Source organism: Monomorium pharaonis, chromosome 11 (assembly GCF_013373865.1).
Source record: "Monomorium pharaonis isolate MP-MQ-018 chromosome 11, ASM1337386v2, whole genome shotgun sequence".
NCBI classification, from domain to species: domain Eukaryota; kingdom Metazoa; phylum Arthropoda; class Insecta; order Hymenoptera; family Formicidae; genus Monomorium; species Monomorium pharaonis.
Window position 1 is genome coordinate 14431551 of NC_050477.1, and position 18673 is coordinate 14450223.

General features: G+C 35.1%; 2 protein-coding genes across 3 annotated transcripts; both read left to right on the forward strand.

Moving 5' to 3' along the window:
- The first annotated feature begins 3477 nt into the window (after positions 1-3477).
- On the forward strand, positions 3478-4595 carry LOC105829563 (peptidyl-tRNA hydrolase ICT1, mitochondrial). Its single transcript, XM_012668534.3, has 3 exons — positions 3478-3750; positions 3910-4095; positions 4230-4595. Exons 1-3 carry the CDS (start codon positions 3592-3594, stop codon positions 4488-4490), a joined length of 606 nt encoding a protein of 201 aa, XP_012523988.1. The 5' UTR covers positions 3478-3591; the 3' UTR covers positions 4491-4595.
- Positions 4596-4680: 85 nt separating this feature from the next.
- Positions 4681-7479, forward strand: LOC105829549 (clusterin-associated protein 1). Of its 2 annotated transcripts, XM_012668523.3 has the most exons (6): positions 4681-5004; positions 5098-5294; positions 5809-6207; positions 6334-6572; positions 6684-6865; positions 7012-7479. In XM_012668523.3, exons 1-6 carry the CDS (start codon positions 4983-4985, stop codon positions 7284-7286), a joined length of 1314 nt encoding a protein of 437 aa, XP_012523977.1. In that variant the 5' UTR covers positions 4681-4982; the 3' UTR covers positions 7287-7479. The 2 variants fall into 2 exon arrangements, with proteins under 2 accessions (XP_012523977.1, XP_012523968.1); XM_012668514.3 differs by having other exon boundaries at positions 4681-5294.
- Positions 7480-18673: the final 11194 nt, after the last annotated feature.

Genomic DNA, 18673 nt, shown 5'->3' on the forward strand with positions numbered 1-18673 from the left:
TGTTTAGTAATAATTTCTTTCATTTTTACCGTCACGATAATGCTCATGTTGCATAAACGACCACAAATTATCGTGCATAACATTTTTATCTTAATAGAATTACGTTCCCTTGGCTCGTCCCCGCGCGATTGCGTCGATTCGACGAAAAGAGCGACAATTAGATTCGAAGGATACGCGAGAGCTGATGATAACGAATCCTACGTATCGCATGAATGGACATTAACAAGTCTCGTTATTAGCGTTACTGGACGAACGGGCAGCAGTCACGTCACCTGGCATCGGCAGGTGGGTAAAACCGTCGCGCTTACGCGGATTCTCGCGATGGCATATCACGGCGACAAGCGCTCTCTCATGCAAATGAACAAGTCACCTGATACATTGTCATCGGTGAATGCCAGATGAATTAATGATCTCGTTGTATCTTATTCTAATTAACTGTATGATGCGCTCATGATGTTCCTGGTACACACAGTCGACGCTTCTGTCTTCGCCGGGATTTTGCCGGTATTTTCATAATTAATTATGCAGGCAAGGTGGCGGCGGCGTCTCACGTGTTCCGCTCGCGGAACCGGATCTAAAAGGCTGCACACCTCGGTCGAAAGAGACGACAACGTTCACCAGAAGTTAATCATTACTATTTTTACTCTTCCGTAAAAGCAATTACGTGTTTCCTTCACTTTCTTTAATTTGGTTAATCCTCCGTACACATGATGAGATCAGTCGAGCGGGTTTCTTTTCTTTTTTTTTTTTTTTAACAAGGAGCTGTAAGTAGTTATAATATTTATAAACAATTTTTTAAAAATAAATAAGAGTAAAAATGCTTTCTACTGTTATTTATTTTAAAAAATAACAGTAGAGATAATAAGAGACAATAAAGTATGTGCAAAAGTCATTGATAAATTTGTTTATACATGTAAAAGTAAATTCAAGTTGAAATATAAAAACATGAATGGCTTATTGTGTATAGAGAAGATGTCGAAAAACAACATGTATATATGAGATTAAAATGCGCATATTTTTTAATTTTGAATTTTTTAAAAATCAATTTTAATTAATTTAATTTTAAATTCTTAAAATTTATTTTAAATTTTATTTAAATATATACAATAGGCTTCAATAGATACTTTTTATGTTATTATAAATTAAACATGAATGCGTGAATCGATAGACATAACAAATTAAGAAAACAATTATCTCTAAATCTGTGGTGAGAGAATCCAGATTTAGAGATAAAATTATTTTAAATAGACACACACACACACACACATTTCTGCATATTATCTGCATAGTGACGAAATTTAAAGATTGAAAATAATGGCATATATACTCAAAGATGCGTTTTCATACATGAATGTTGTCAGCAAAAGAAAGAGGTCTTCTAATGTTATAAAAATTGCGACAATATGTTGCTTATTTTATCAAAAAGCAGAGCCTAATTAATTCATTATTATTAAGGCATAATTTAAATAAATGTTGCAATCTTATGCAATGGCATTACAATTTATAAAGAAATATTTGCATGTTTTGTTTAGTATAACATGTCTATCTGGGATATTTATAATTTTATTATTGTTTATCTACCAAACCAATTTAATAGAAATATGTGTAAAATAGAGACATAAATCTGTTAAAAAGTGATCGACGTTGAACATAACTGCTCGCACATCTGCATAAATCTGCATAGGCCTCAGACAGATACTCGCTAGCAGAGCTATAATACATATATAATTAAAGCACACGTTCCATTCGGCTACGATCACGCGACAAATTGTGCTATTGTCTAAGCCTTCTTTTTCTAACTCTCGCGCGAAGAATCGTACACATCGCCGTGGCGACGTATCCGTTGTTCGTCGATGACAAAACGACGGTTATCCCGTTATCTAACGGCGTTGCGGTTAAATCTCACGCGATAGGATATGATGCGACGGCGTTACGTCATCAGCGGAATTAAGATCCGATATATTATGTAAAAATGCAGGCACCCCTGCGCGTGTAACGTGTTCCGCTGAATTAATTGAAAAGCAAGCGTATACGCGCGCGAACGCAAATCGGCACTACGGTAACGCTAACGTTTCGTAACAAGTGAATAATGAGTAAATAATGAGCGGGTTATTTAATTACGTTACGCCACGAGGAACTTGGATGCTTAATTCACGAGGAAACCCCGCAACGTGTCAAATTCTAATTTTAATAAAATTTCACGTACGTACAGGTAGATAGATGGATTTAGAAAGCATCAGTTGTGGCGAACAAGCGATTTTAACAGGTGAATTATCTGTAGAAGATAAAAATGCGCATATTCTTTTTAAATTTTAAACTTTTTTTTACTGTCAATTCTGAATTAATTTAATTCTAAATTGTTGAGTTTGCTCTTTAATCACTAAGAAAAAAAAAATTAAATTTTTATAACTCGATTATGTTTTTTTAACGTTCAACATCGGGCGATAACAGTTTTCTTATTTTGCCATTTTTCTATATGCAACGCCTTCTTCAATCCAATAGAAATTTTTAAGTCTTCCACAAAATAATCTAATGCTTTTTATATTAAAAGCATGCTTACCTTTCTTTATATTTATTTGTATTAATATTTGAAGCCTCGTATTACACTACTTAAATTAGAATTTTTTTAGCTCAAAGATTTATATATAAGATACTTAATTTAATTGCAATTTTCTAATTTGTAAGCTATTACAGGGATTTACAATATTAAAGCCAGAATATATTGTGCACCTTTTACTTCTCGAATCCTTCAGTATTGACAGCGTTACGCGCCACAGAAATTAATATTTATCGCGTTCCATCTCCGACGTCGTAAGAACTTATCCGATGCCGATCCGCTTTTCACTTTTCTTCGATGACTATCGTAAGAACGAGGTAAGGCGACGGCGAATAACGATCGGTTGACGGTTTTCGCCGTCGTCGGAGCGTTAACCTACGAGGCGAGGTGGCCTCGTCACAGTATTTCGCCGCGCGGGAGAAGGAAAAAAAAAGGACACAGTGCCACGTCGCGGAGTTCCGTGTCCTTGCGGTGAATCGCAAGGCTCCGCGTCGATTATTACTATGATTTTCAGAGTGCACTCCGCTTACTTGCCGCAATCCGCTTGCAAAATCGCCGTGTTGCGCCAATACTTAAAGTGTATGCACGACAATGAAACTATTAAAGGTCTTCGCGCGCGACCACAATTAAAGCCGGTGACCGATTTGATTACTTAAATGGAATATTTCGCAGTTAGTGGCACAGAGCGTGCGCAAGAAAGAAGTACAACGTTCCTTCATCCTATCATTATCGTCCTGAGGACTATTTAAAAAAATAATGATATTATCTCGAGGTGATTTACGAGACTTTGGCGCTTCTCGAATTTTTGTTATCTTTAAATTTTTCCCCGCGCAAGCGCGAAAATCTTTCGCGACAGGATTATCATTCAAATTTTAAAAGTCGATACAATCGATTCTCGAACTGTCGACCGCTATCGATAGCATGTGGCCGCTGTCACGCAGGTCACGCTTCTCTCTGGTGCTCTGTCTCATAATCAAACATACTTTGGAGGTTATTATCTCTTTCATTGAAGAGTAATAGAGATACGAATTAAAATGAATATCGTTAGGCGACAGTGTCTGAGGATTTTACACAGCAACCTTAAAAGCCAGACGATATCATATAGTCCTGGCAGAACTTTCAGCTTTAAAAGTGCCATGTCCCTGGAGAACTTGTATCCGGAAAGCAAACTGAAGCTGTACACTCCAACTTTTGTTAGTGTATACTGATTTACTTTAAAATACCCATACAATAAAACTGCTTCCATTTACATATACCTTTATTATTATTATTTATATTATACTTTGAGTAAAAACATAACCTCAATATCGGCCAGACGGTGACGGTAATTATTGTTCCTTCGTTTTTTTCAGAAGTCAGATCCCAAGGTAAAATTCAGTGGTTATATACCCATGGACAAAGTACAAATAACGTACAGCGCTAGCAGCGGACCGGGAGGACAAAATGTGAATTGTGTAAATACCAAGGTAGACTTAAGATTCCAGGTGAGCAGTGCTACCTGGCTATCGGAAGAGATCCGAACGAAATTAGTGGAGCAAGTGAGTAGAATTGTACACATAAATAAAGTTTGCATCTGTTAGTTTAAATTACAAATAGTAGCCAACGAAATTTCTACTTGACAGAACTTGATGAAGTTAGGTTTGCGATAGACTCAAGTATAAAATTGTTTCAGCAAAAAAATAGAATAAACAAAGAGGGTTATCTAATAATCAAGTCGGATTTGACAAGATCTCAGCACTTAAATTTGGCGGATGCTCTTGAGAAATTAAGGGCAATGATAAGAGCCACCTTAGTAGTCCCAACGGAACCGTCGCCAGAATCAGAGGAAAAGAAGAGGAAGAATCTGCTGAGGGCAGCTAGGCAGAGGCTACACGAGAAGAGAGCTCGTTCTCAAGTCAAGCAAAGCAGACAAGTTCCCACGGCTGAGTTTTAAATCAATTATTTAATCGATTATTTAGGTTACTTGTCCAAGTACTATATAGCTATAAGTAGGAATGAATTATAAAGACAAAATAATAAAAAATTTATATATATTGTATTATTACTTTTTTAATAATCTATAATATACATATGTAGTAAAAAGTTTCAGATATTAAATTAGAATCACTAATTCACATGAAAAAAATACCAAACACACACACACACATATATACTATAAAATATAAAACACAAGCGAATTATAAAATAATATAAATTTTTAATAAAAATCATGAATACGTCGATCGATAGTGTGAGTAATACTCGCAACTCGCAACTTACAGTACTCACACTCTTATCCCTAATATCGATGGTTTCTATGACAACGCTGAGGCCGCGAATGAGAAAACATTGACATGAAACGAAACTGAAGTGTAAAAGTTTATGTACTTTACGTCAGGTTATCGTGACTATAGTGAATGAACACAAGTTTTAATTTTTCGCGAAAATGTCCTACCGTGATTTACGTAGTACGTATATAAATATAAAATTATTAATATAGATATACATGTATACAAACAAAATCGTAATGCGATTTACCTTTTTTTCGCTCTCGACTATAGATTTTACGGAGATGATGAGGGTTTTGGGTTATCCGAGGTTAATTTCCATCGCGAATTTTCGCGTACCGAATTTTCCCTTGGTCGCGGAGATTCTAGTTTGGTTGGTAAAACGATTCGATCCAGAGGTTGATATATCCAGCGATCACGATACTGAAGAACAACGTGTAGCATTGATACGTACCGTTGCTGAATTTATGGTAAAAACAATTTAAACATTATTATATGTAATATAATAACATCTTAAACTTAAATTGTAATATTGTTTAATTAAATTACATTAATTGTTAGATATTTATTTCAAACATTATTCTAAACCATTTAATAATCAAAATGTTAGTAGTATTCTAACAATTCACTAATAGATTTAATTAGAATACTGTGGTAGTTCAATAGTAACATCCACATTAAGTTTGCTTAATGAGAACTTGCTAACATAGTCTGACAACAGATTATTAGCAGAAACTAGTAGAATCTATTATTTAAATAGAATTATACATTATTTAAATGGTTACAAAATGGCAAATTCTGCTATAATTTATCTCATTACATCTTGCTAAAAAATATTTTATCATTTCTTCTTTTGTCAGATCAACTATAAAATAGTTGACACCTTGTAAAATTTGTATTTGATTTACTTTATGATATACAAAGTAATTAAAAAGGGATTTGATAAATTGTAATAGATTATAAACGTAATTCTATGCATTTAAGGCATTGAAGACAAATGTAAAATTAAATACCAAGAAGTTATATCAAGCTGATGGTTACGCGGTGAAGGAGATGTTGAAGATAGCAACATTATTGTATGACGCGCAAAGCAATAGCAGCACTGAACAGAATCAACTGAGTGGTAATCAAAATGCGGTAGATTTCGACATATCCGATAAAATTAACAAGCTGAAAACAACTCGGCAGCTGGCGAGTCAGTTGACCATCAACGGGGCGACTCTCTTCGATTTACTTGGCCGAGAAGTGGAACTTCGTGAGATTCGCAATATGAAAATCGCGAGACAATTCGATACTTCGGAAATTGAAGTAGCTTTGAAGGATGTCATTGAGAACACTCGTAAAGAGATCAGTGAAACAAAAAAGCAAATTGATAATGTTAAGGTAAAAATTTATTATCTAATAAAATAATTCTTTAAAGTTTAAATTGTTCATTTGATTTCTATAAGATATCTTATTGATGGAAATGATATAATTTTATTAATTGATAAATATAATTTAATTTTGAAGGATACAGAACAAAATTTAGATGTAAGAATAGAGAGACGGAAAACGGAACTCGATAGGAATCAAAAGAGACTTCATACATTGAAAAAAGTTCGTCCGGCATTCATGGAGGAATTTGAGAAGCTGGAAGTCGAATTCAGAGCTTTGTATGATGATTATTTACAAAAATTTCGGTATCTAGCGTATCTGGAACATTTGTACGAAGACACGGCTAAAATGGAGCAAGAAAAATTCGAAAGACGGTATTTGTTAACAACATAAAAATATAAAAAATAAATAAGAAAACAAATTATAAATATCGTGCAAATAAATCACATAAAAGAATTATGTAATATTATTAATTATAATTGTAGGCAAGCTGCAACAAAGAAGCAACTGGAACAAATGAGAGGCGAAGATACGGATTTCGAAAGCATGATGGAAGGGAACGATTCTATATTTGCTTCAAATCTTCAAGAGCCTCTTGTTACTCCCCTTACAAATCCGGAAACTGCAGCGGCAGAAAAATCTGGTCAATCCACTCGTGTCAAGCCAAGTAACAATTTTTATAATAGAAAATAATTTGCATTTTACACTATATCTGAAAATTGATAAAATATTAAAAAATGTTATAAAGAAATATGTGAAGCAAATAATAATTTTTTCTTCGCTTTTTGAAATAACAAATTTAAAACATTCCAGGCACTGGAAGAGGGTCAAAGATGCAATATACCCAGCGGCGCATTTACGGTAGTATGTCTGGACGGCAAAGAGGCACGATCCAAGAATCAAATAACAGCGACGGCTCGCTGGATAGTGATAGTGATTTACTGATTGATGGTGATCTCGATGACGATGATGACGAAGATCTTCTAAATTCTGTAGGTCCGACGGATATGGATAATTATAATGTCAAAGCCGCTCAAGAAAAGCGGTCCGTTAGTAAAATAGAAAGACATTCGGATGATGATTTTTAATATATATATAATGTAATTTCTACCGATTATCTGATTATTTTTATATATTAAATGTTAAATATTAAATGAAAAAATAAACAGTGATTAATAAAATTAACAAGTTTAATTTAAAAAAATTAATGCAAAAAAACTTGGCGCTTATTGCGCCAATCAAAGTTATGTTTTTATAAGAATAAAAATTATTGATCTCTCATATCCACAAATATTTTTTAATTGTCATGCATTTCCAATTAATTAAATTACAATATTCAAAATTGTTAGCAATACTAAGTATTTTGCGTTAAATTTTTCTCGTTTTTAATTAATGTTATTATTCTTATTATCCTCTTATAAAATAGCCATGTAACCCTAAAGTTGCCTGCTAATCGCGATTGCATTGTTGCCTCTTTATTCCGATCGCGATTGGCTGTCTCGCGCTTGACTCGCTTCGTTCGTGTGTGAAGTTTGACAGTTTATAGTTGACAGTTTTTGACAGTTTGACTGTTTAACGAGAGACGGAAAGACACAAAAAGAAGCAAGAAAAATACCGGGAAAAAATCCTCTTATAAAATAGCCATGTAACCCTAAAGTTGCCTGCTAATCGCGATTGCATTGTTGCCTCTTTATTCCGATCGCGATTGGCTGTCTCGCGCTTGACTCGCTTCGTTCGTGTGTGAAGTTTGACAGTTTATAGTTGACAGTTTTTGACAGTTTGACTGTTTAACGAGAGACGGAAAGACACAAAAAGAAGCAAGAAAAATACCGGGAAAAAATTACTTAGACTGGAAGATTATAAAATAGCAGAGAGTATTTGTTTTGAATTGCAGATACGTTTAACTGATGCTTAACAAAGTAAGTTGAAATTTAATACAATATATTATGACATATTTAATTTAATATAATAATATTATGATATAACCATTTTTGTATCACCATCGCTGTTAGAAGGGTAAGGAAGAGACGTTGGACGCCACGACAGAAACACGTATTTATCAAGTAATTCTTAATTATCTTAATTATTTTTTTTGCCAATACATTAAATATAATTATAATTTTTTTATTTGTATTGATTAAAAAATTGATATATTGTTATGTAAATGTATGTATATTAATTAAGTTCTTATTATAATAAGTTTAAATATATAGTTGACAATTACAGGCATTACTGCTAAAAATATTGTATGGCGAATTAAATAACCTCGCAGTTGAGAATATAAAATTAAGAAAAAAAAATTGTGTGGTACGAAAAAAAGAGAGAAAGAGAGAAAGAAACGGGAAACAAGATAAGGATCAGGATTAAAATAAGATAAGAAAAAAGAAGGTATAAATATTATGTTATTGATATTGATAAGTATACAAGAATATAATTAATGCTACTCGAACATGTTAAGTTTTTGTTTCAATATTTATAATTGGTAAACATTTTCATTTCTTAAATAATTTTCGAATAAATTTTTATTCTTTGGAGGATTTTTCGAAGTTTTTTAAATATATTTGATTAATTTTATTGATCTTGTACTGATTTTTGAATGTGTATGTACTTGACGTTTCTTTTTTACTTTTATAAGGTAAAAATATATTTTGGTTATATTTTGGTAGAATTTATCTTCTTTTTGTAAAAATCAAGTGATAGTTTGTTCCTTACATAATTTTATTTAAATTGATTTATTTATTATACATTATTCATTTTTTAATTATAAACATATGTAGATGTACGTAACATTATTAATATTTATATTGAATATACATGACTATACGGCAATCATATTTGTTAATGCACATATGTATAAATTTTAATAACAATATTAGTAAAACACAATATAAACACAACAAATAACATTAATATAATTAAAATTATATATGTATATGCATATATACAGGGTGACAGCTAACCGGCAGCCAATCTGTAATAGATAGATATATGTATATATATATATAGATATACTAATAGATAGATGTATACAAATATACTAATAGATATATTAATATACAAATAAACGTAAATATATATATATATATTTATGTTTATTTCTATATTAGTATATCTATACATCTATCTATTAGTATATCTATATATATCTATCTATTACAGATTGGCTGCCAGTTAGCTGTCACCCTGTATATATGTGTATACATATATAATTTTATTTATATTAATGTTATTTGTTGTGTTTATATTGTGTTTTTACTAATATTGTTATTAGAATTTATACATATGTGCATTAACAAATATGATTGCCGTATACATGTATATTCAATATAAATATTAATAATGTTATGTACATCTACATATGTTTATAATTAAAAAATGAATAATGTATAATAAATAAATCAATTTAAATAAAATTATGTAAGGAACACTATCACTTGATTTTTACAAAAAGAAGATAAATTCTATCAAAACCTTATAAAAGTAAAAAAAAAAAAACGTTAAGTACATATACATTCACAAATCAGTCGAAAGATCAATAAAATCAATCAAATATATTTAAATACGTCATATATAATTATATCTAAATTATTTCTTCATAAGATAATATTAATGTGAGTTTTTAATTGCAATCAATCCAATTAAATCGGTACATTCAATTTTGAGATATCAAGATTTCTTTCTCGTAAAAGTTCAATAACATTATTTTCTTCAGATCAGATTCTTATGTAATATACACACATGTAAATCCAGTTTGCCATTCAAGAGGCTTTACAATGTGCCTACATACAATTTCATTTTACTAAAACAAAATTATTATGTATAATGTAAATAATGAATTTACGAGAAAGAAATCTTGATATCTCAAAATTGAGTGTACCGATTTAATTGGATTGGTTGCAATTGAAAACTCACATTAATATTATTTCAGGAAAACATAATTTAGGTATAATTATATATGACGTTATATATAATTATATGTAATTATATATGATTTATATATACCAGCATATACAATTATATATAAATTATTTATGGGCACTATATATAATTTATATATAATTTATATATATTTATATATATTTTTATATATGGACTCCATTGTTCTTGCCGGCTTATATCTGAAGAAATGCAAATGCTTTATATGATTATAATAATATCAGGTCATATCTGATTGTACCTATTGAAGTTGAGTAATCATATATAGATATATATATAATCCTATAAAGTCATATATAGTTTCATATATGAAAGAATAAGAACAACTGAGTCTATATATGAATCTTTCCGAGAAAAAATAATTATATACAATTATATCTAAATTATTTTTTCATGAGATAATATTAATGTGAGTTTTCAATTGCAACCAATCCAAATAAATTGGTACACTCAATTTTGAGATATCAAGATTTCTTTCTCGAAAAAGTTCAATAACATTATTTTCTTCAGATCTTCAAATGACATTATATACAATCATATAAAAAAATGGCATTATACAATCGTATACGATTGTATGTAACCATATATAAACATATATAACCACATAGCCATATATAATTATATACAACCACATATAATTATATATAATCATATATGATTATATATAATTAACATTATATACAATCAGATTGTATGTAACCATATACAGATATATAAATATTTATATATAAATAACCATATATAGATATTTCTAATGAGTAAATCATAAAAATAGTGGCAGTCCTCTTCCACATCAGACAGGAACAAGAAGCTAATTTTTGCTTGCCTTAACCACGCTACGAGTGATCTTTATGTAGCCGATCGACTGCACTTTGCTCCTGAGAGAGTACGCCGCCTATCGACGGCGCCGCGCTCTAACTAGCGGGCAAGTCTGCATATCTAATTGTATATGGCGCCATATATAATGCTATATATAATTATATATAGGATGCTCACATAGCATTATATCTGGCGTCACATACAATTATATAAAATTAGATATGGTGCTATATCTGATTATATATGGACCCAGATTAGCCACATTAATATATATGGCTATATATGACTATATAGTTGTATATAATGCTATATATAATTATATACAAAATGCACTACTAACACAGCATTATATATGGCGCCACATACAATTATATACAATTAGATATGGTATTCAGTTAAACGTACCTGCAATTAAAAATATACATTTTACATAACGATATATTATTTTTTTAACTAATACAAAAAAAAAGAATTATAATTATATTTAATGTATTGGCAAAAAAGATAATTAAGATAATTAAAAATTACTTGATAAATATGTGTTACTGTCGTGGGGTTCAACGTCTCTTCTCTATCCTTCTAACAGCGATGGAGTAACAATATAGTACTGGCACCCGTAATAGTTCTAGAGTTCCTGATAGATTTCAGCAATAGTTCTGTACATTAAATATATTTAAATAGTTTTTTAATTTGGCTGTTGGCATTGCACTACAAGAGTAAGGTATCACTTTTTGGCGAGTTTCAACTAACTTTATGGCATTTTCTAACAGTTCCGCAATAGTTTCAAAGCTTTTTATATGTTTCGTCGACAGTTCCGGTCTTTAAGCATTTTTAAACAATTTTTTTATTAGACGGCTGGCACCGCACTACAAGAGTAAACTACCATTTTATAGCGAGTTCCAGACGAGTACATAGCATTTTTCAATAATTCTGTAATAGTTCCGAAGCTATTTGCAAGTTTCGTCGACATATCAGGTTTTTAAGCATTTTTAAGCAATTTTTTTATTAGACGGCTGGCACCGCACTACAAGAGTAAATTACCATTTTATAGCGAGTTCCATACGAATACATAAAATATTTAAAAAAATAAAATTTAAAAAAATGAGGTGCTAACTTCCAGTGGCACCTCATTAATGAAAATTGAACATTTTAACAGCAGTTCTACTTGCACCCGTAATAGTTCTAAAGTTCCTGATAGATTTTAGCAATAGTTCTGTACATTAAATATATTTAAACAGTTTTTTAATTTGGCTGTTGGCATTGCACCACAAGAGTAAAGTACCACTGTTTGGCGAGTTTCAGTCAACTTTATGACATTTTCTAAAAGTTCTGCAATAATGTCAAAGCTTTTGTAGATTTCGTCGACAGTTCCGGTCTTTAAGCATTTTTAAGCAATTTTTTTATTAGACGGCTGGCACCGCACTACAAGAGTAAACTACCATTTTATAGCGAGTGCCAGACGAGTACATAGCATATTTTAATAGTTCTGCAATAGTTTGAAAGCTTTTTGCAGGTTTTGTCGACACTTCCGGTCTTTAAGTATTTTTAAACAATTTTTTAGTAGACCGCTGGCACCGCACTACAAGAGTAAACTACCATTTTATAGCGAATTTCAGAAGAGTACATAGCATGTTTTAATAGTTCTGCAATAGGTCCAAAGCTTTTTGCAGATTTCGTCGACAGTTCCGGTTTTTAAGCATTTTTAAACAATTTTTTTATTAGACGGCTAACACCGCACTACAAGAGTAAATTACCATTTTATAGCGAGATCCAGACGAATACATAACATATTTTAATAGTTCTGCAATAGTGACAAAGCTTTCTGTAGGTTTCGTCGACAGTACCGGTCTTTGAGCATTTTTAAGAATTTTTTAATTAGACGGCTGGCACCGCACTACAAGAGTAAATTACAATTTTATAGCGAGTTCCAGACAAGTACATATTTTAATAGTTCTGCAATAGTGACAAAGTTTTTTGTAGGTTTCGTCGACAGTTTCGGTCTTTAAGCATTTTTAAAGAATTTTTTTATTAGACGGCTGGCACCGCACTACAAGAGTAAACTACAATTTTATAGCGAGTTCCAGACAAGTACATAGCATTTTTCAATAGTTCTGCAATAGTTTCAAAGCTTTTTGCAGGTTTCGTCGACAGTTCCGGTCTTTAAGCATTTTTAAGCAATTTCTTTATTAGACGGCTGGCACCGCACTACAAGAGTAAACTACCATTTTATAGCGAGTTCCAGACGAGTACATAGCATATTTTAATAGTTCTGCAATAGTTCCAAAGCTTTTTGCAGGTTTCGTCGACAGTTCCGGTCTTTAAGCATTTTTAGGCAATTTGTTTATTAGACGGCTGGCACCGCACTACAGGAGTAAACTACCATTTTATAGTGAGTTCCAGACGAGTACATAACATTTTTCAATAGTTCTGCAATAGTGACAAAGCTTTTTGTAGGTTTCGTCGACATTTTCGATCTTTAAGTATTTTTAAACAATTTTTTTTATTAGACTGCTGGCACTCCACTACAAGAGTAAACTACCATTTTATAGCAAGTTCCAGACGAGTACATAGCATTTTTTAATAGTTTTGCAATAGTTCCAAATCTTTATGCAGGTTTTGTCGACAGTTCTGGTTTTTAGCATTTTTAGGCGATTTGTTTATTAGACGGCTGGCACCGCACTACAAGAGTAAACTACAATTTTATAGCGAGTTCCAGACAACCACACAGCATTCTCCAATATATTTCTGCAATAGTTTCAAAGCTTTTTGTAGGTTTTATCGACAGTTCGTTTGACAAACAATGGTATTTATAAGTAACCTCTTTCTAAACCTCTAAGGATAAGTATTTATACATGTCATGAATTACTGGTTAACAATAGAGCGACATTGTAAGTTAATTTAAAAATAAAATATTATATTAAAATTAAATATATTTGACAAATAATATTGTAATTATGTTGGTAATTTAACTTAAACAAATCATATGACTTTTTAATTTAATATAAAAAAGTTTCTCAAAATTAACTTTTACTTTAACTAGAAACAAATTAATCTTAACGTAAATTTAATAGAATTAGTATTTATTTACGTAACTTTTAACATAATAGAATTCATTTCATAATCAATTAAATTTCATTAACTTAGTTAAAAATTAGATTAACTAACCCAACTCTAAAATTTAAAAAATGTCAATTACATTACTAACACATACCTATCAGATACCATAAAATTGGCTGAAGTTTAAATACCATAGCGTAGTATTCATATCTGATAGTGCGAGACAGGATCAAATAAAAAATTGTTTAAAAATGTTTAAAGACCGGAACTGTCGACAAAATCTACAAAAAGCTTTAGAACTATTGCAGAACTATTGAAAAATGCTATGTACTTGTCTGGAATTTGCTATAAAATAGTAGTTTACTCTTGTAGTGCGGTGCCAGCCGTCTAATAAAAAAATTGTTTAAACATGCTTAAAGACCGGAATTGTCGACGAAACCTGCAAAAAGCTTTGGAACTATTGCTGAACTATTGAAAAATGCTATGTAATCGTCTGGAACTCGCTATAAAATGGTAGTTTACTTTTTTAGTGCGGTGCCAGCCGTATAATTAAAAAATTGTTTAAATATATTTAATGTAGAATACAGAACTATTGTTAAAATCTATCAAAAACTCTAGAACTATTACGGGTGCAAGTATAACTGCTGTTAAAACGTTCAATTTTTATTAATGAGGTGCCAGGGGAAAATAGCACCTCATATTTTCAAATATCAATTTTTTTTAAATAAATCAACGGAACTATTTCTGAAACTTATCAGGAATTCTATGAAAAAACTTTATGTATATACATAACTTAGTTAGAAAAATAACCCATCAAATTGATATCAAATTAAGGGAGAATTGATATAAATTGCATTGATCAAATCAAATTGATGTCGATTTGATGGTTATTTCTCACTAGAAGGGTTAGAAAGATAAACAGAGACGAACAAAAACAAGGAAGATATGAAAAAATAATATGGGCAAAATATAATAGAGTGTACAAAGAAATAAAAATAGATGAGAAGCTTTTGTATATTTTAGTGGGGTAAAATAAGAGTAGGGAGTTAGTCTATGATAGCGAGATTTAAGTGCGGAAACGAGGCATTAGGGAATAGATATTGGAAAAAGGAAAAAGTGTAGGCTATACAATTTAAAAGTAGAGACTTTAGAACCAATATTAGAAGAATTTACAGAATTGCGAAGACAAAATTTCTCTGTTAGGAAAATGTTATCAGAGGTAGATATAGGTACAAAATGAATGAAAAATGTATTAAAGACGAGAAATGACAAAGAAAAGCGTAAATAGTCATTAAGAGTCCTATGTTATTATGTAATTAAGCTATGTAACCTTTTTTCAAAGGCCGAAATGTTTAAGAAATAAACGAGTTGTATATATGTTATATGCAATAGTAATTTTATGCAGGGTGTAATAACAAATAAAAAAATAACAGTTGGCGCGCGCGAAGCGCGTGCATGTTCTAGTCCTATCTAAAAAAGGCATGTAAAGTCGATTGCTCGCATTTCTCAAAGATCATTGTTGTCGCTTTTCCGCGATGCCAATTGGTTCTCTCGCTGCGCTTACTTCGTGTTGCAAGAGTAGTTGTCATTGCAATTGAATTTTGACAGCTGTCAAATTGGTATAAATATTATCTATACATTTATTGTTGTAATTTATTTTTAAAAGGTAAAAAATAAAAAGTTAAGTAGCGCGCGCGAAGCACGCGTCTGTGGTGTCTAGTGGTATATAAACTTGAAATATTTTTTATATTCTTTGATAATAATGGTATAACTATTTATTTTAAATATTTTTATAAATGTTTATCATAATTTTTTTAATACCTGACAAACTCAGACATAAAAATATGTACAAATAATTTAGCTTCCGAAACGGACCAATCTCCAATTTAGTTCAAATTTTGGAAATTTTATTTAGTGAAAAAAAAACATGCAAGGATTTTTGGCGACTCAAAAAAAATTTTTTTTAATGTCGGGAAATAGGAAATCCATAATTTGTAGACAAAAATTTAAATGTGTGTGTGTGTGTGTGTGTGTGTGTGTGTGTGTGTGTGTTTGTGTGTGACCACAGCGAAGCAATGTCTTTGTTTACTTTTTTTATGGGTGTACTTGTAAAATGAGTAAGTGTTAATTCCGTTACAAGACATTGTATTGAAAACCTGCAAACACATGTAAACTTTACTTCGTTTGCAGTGTGCACATGGGTTAGCGACTTGGATGGGGTGCGTGCGTGAGTGAGTGAATGAGTGAGTGAGTGAGTGAGTGAGTGAGTGAGAGTGAGTGAGAGTGAGTGAGGAGTGAGTGAGGAGTGAGTGAGAAGTGAGTGAAGAGTGAGTGAGGAATGAGTGAGGAGTGAGTGAGTGACTGAATGAGAGTAAGTGAGGAGTGAGTGAGTGAGAGTGAGTGAGAGTGAGTGAGAATGAGTGAGAAGTGAGTGGATGAGTGAGTGAGAGAGGAGTGAGTGAGGAGTGAGAAAGGAGTGAGTGAGAAGTGAGTAAGGAGTGAGTGAGTGAGTGAATAAGAGTGAGTGAGGAGTGAGTGAGGAGTAAGTGAGTGAGTGAGTGAGTGAGTGAGTGAGTGAGGAGTGAGCGAGAAGTGAGCCGGGAGTGAGCGAGGAGTGAGCCGGGAGTAAGCCGGCAGTGAGCAAAAAGTGAGCCAGGAGTGAGTGAGTGAGTGAGCGAAGAGTGAGCGAGGAGTGAGCGAGGAGTGAGCCGGGAGTAAGCGAGGAGTGAGCCGGGAGTAAGCCAGGAGTGAGCGAGTGAGTGAGCGAGGAGTGAGCGAGGAGTGAGCCAGGAGTGAGCCAGGAGTGAGCGAGGAGTGAGCGAGTGAGTTAGGAGTAAGTGAGTGAGTGAGTGAGTGAGTGGGTGAGGAGTGAGCGAGGAGTGAGCCGGGAGTGAGCCGGGAGTAAGCCGGGAGTGAGCCGGGAGTGAGCCGGGAGTGAGCCGGGAGTGAGTCGGGAGTGAGCCGGGAGTGAGCCGAGAGTGAACCGAGAGTAAGCCGGGAGTGAGCCGGGAGTGAGCCAGGAGTGAGCGAGTGAGTGAGCAAGGAGTGAGCGAGGAGTGAGCGAGGAGTGAGCGAGGAGTGAGCGAGGAGTGAGCGGGGAGTGAGCCGGGAGTGAGCCGGGAGTGAGCCGGGAGTGAGTCGGGAGTGAGCCGGGAGTGAGCCGAGAGTGAACCGAGAGTAAGCCGGGAGTGAGCCGGGAGTGAGCCAGGAGTGAGCGAGTGAGTGAGCAAGGAGTGAGCGAGGAGTGAGCGAGGAGTGAGCGAGGAGTGAGCGAGGAGTGAGCCGGGAGTGAGCCGGGAGTGAGCCGGGAGTGAGCCGGGAGTGAGCCGGGAGTGAGTCGGGAGTGAGTCGGGAGTGAGCCGGGAGTGAGCCGGGAGTGAGTCGGGAGTGAGCCGGGAGTAAGCCGGGAGTGAACCGGGAGTAAGCCGGGAGTGAGCCGGGAGTGAACCGAGAGTGAGCCGGGAGTGAGCCGGGAGTGAGCCGGGAATGAGCCGGGAGTGAGTCGGGAGTGAGCCGGGAGTGAGCCGAGAGTGAACCGGGAGTAAGCCGAGAGTGAGCCGGGAGTGAGCCGGGAGTGAGTGAGTGAGTGAGCCGGGAGTGAGTGAGTGAGTGAGCGAGGAGTGAGCGAGGAGTGAGCGAGGAGTGAGCCGGGAGTGAGCGAGGAGTGAGCCGGGAGTGAGCCGGGAGTGAGTCGGGAGTGAGTCGGGAGTGAGTCGGGAGTGAGCCGGGAGTGAGCCGGGAGTGAGCTGGGAGTGAGCCGGGAGTAAACCGGGAGTAAGCCGGGAGTGAGCCGGGAGTGAGCCGGGAGTAAGCCGGGAGTGAGCCGGGAGTGAACCGGGAGTGAGCCGGGAGTGAGTCGGGAGTGAGTCGGGAGTGAGCCGGGAGTGAGCCGGGAGTGAGTCGGGAGTGAGTCGGGAGTGAGCCGGGAGTGAGTCGGGAGTGAGCCAAGAGTAAGCCGGGAGTGAGCCAGGAGTGAGCCAGGAGTGAGCGAGTGAGTGAGCGAGGAGTGAGCAAGGAGTGAGCGAGTGAGTGAGCGAGGAGTGAGCGAGGAGTGAGCAAGGAGTGAGCGAGTGAGTGAGCGAGGAGTGAGCGATTGAGTGAGCGAGGAGTGAGCCAGAAGTGAGCAAGGAGTAAGCGAGGAGTGAGTAAGTGATTGAGCGAGAAGTGAGCCAGGAGTGAACCGGGAGTGAGTAAGGAGTGAGTGAGTGAGTGAATGAGAGTGAGTGAGGAGTGAGTGAGAAGTAAGTGAGTGAGTGAGTGAGTGAGTGAATAAGTGAGGAGTGAGCGAGGAGTGAGCCGGGAATGAACCGGGAGTGATCGAGAAGTGAGCCAGGAGTGAGCCGGGAGTGAGCCGGGAGTGAGCCGGGAGTGAGTCGGGAGTGAGCCGGGAGTGAGCCGAGAGTGAACCGAGAGTAAGCCGGGAGTGAGCCGGGAGTGAGCCGGGAGTGAGCCGGGAGTGAGCGAGTGAGTGAGCGAGTGAGTGAGCGAGGAGTGAGCGAGGAGTGAGCGAGGAGTGAGCCGGGAGTGAGCCGGGAGTGAGCCGGGAGTGAGCCGGGAGTGAGCCGGGAGTGAGCCGGGAGTGAGTCGGGAGTGAGTCGGGAGTGAGCCGGGAGTGAGTCGGGAGTGAGCCGGGAGTGAGCCGGGAGTGAACCGGGAGTGAGCC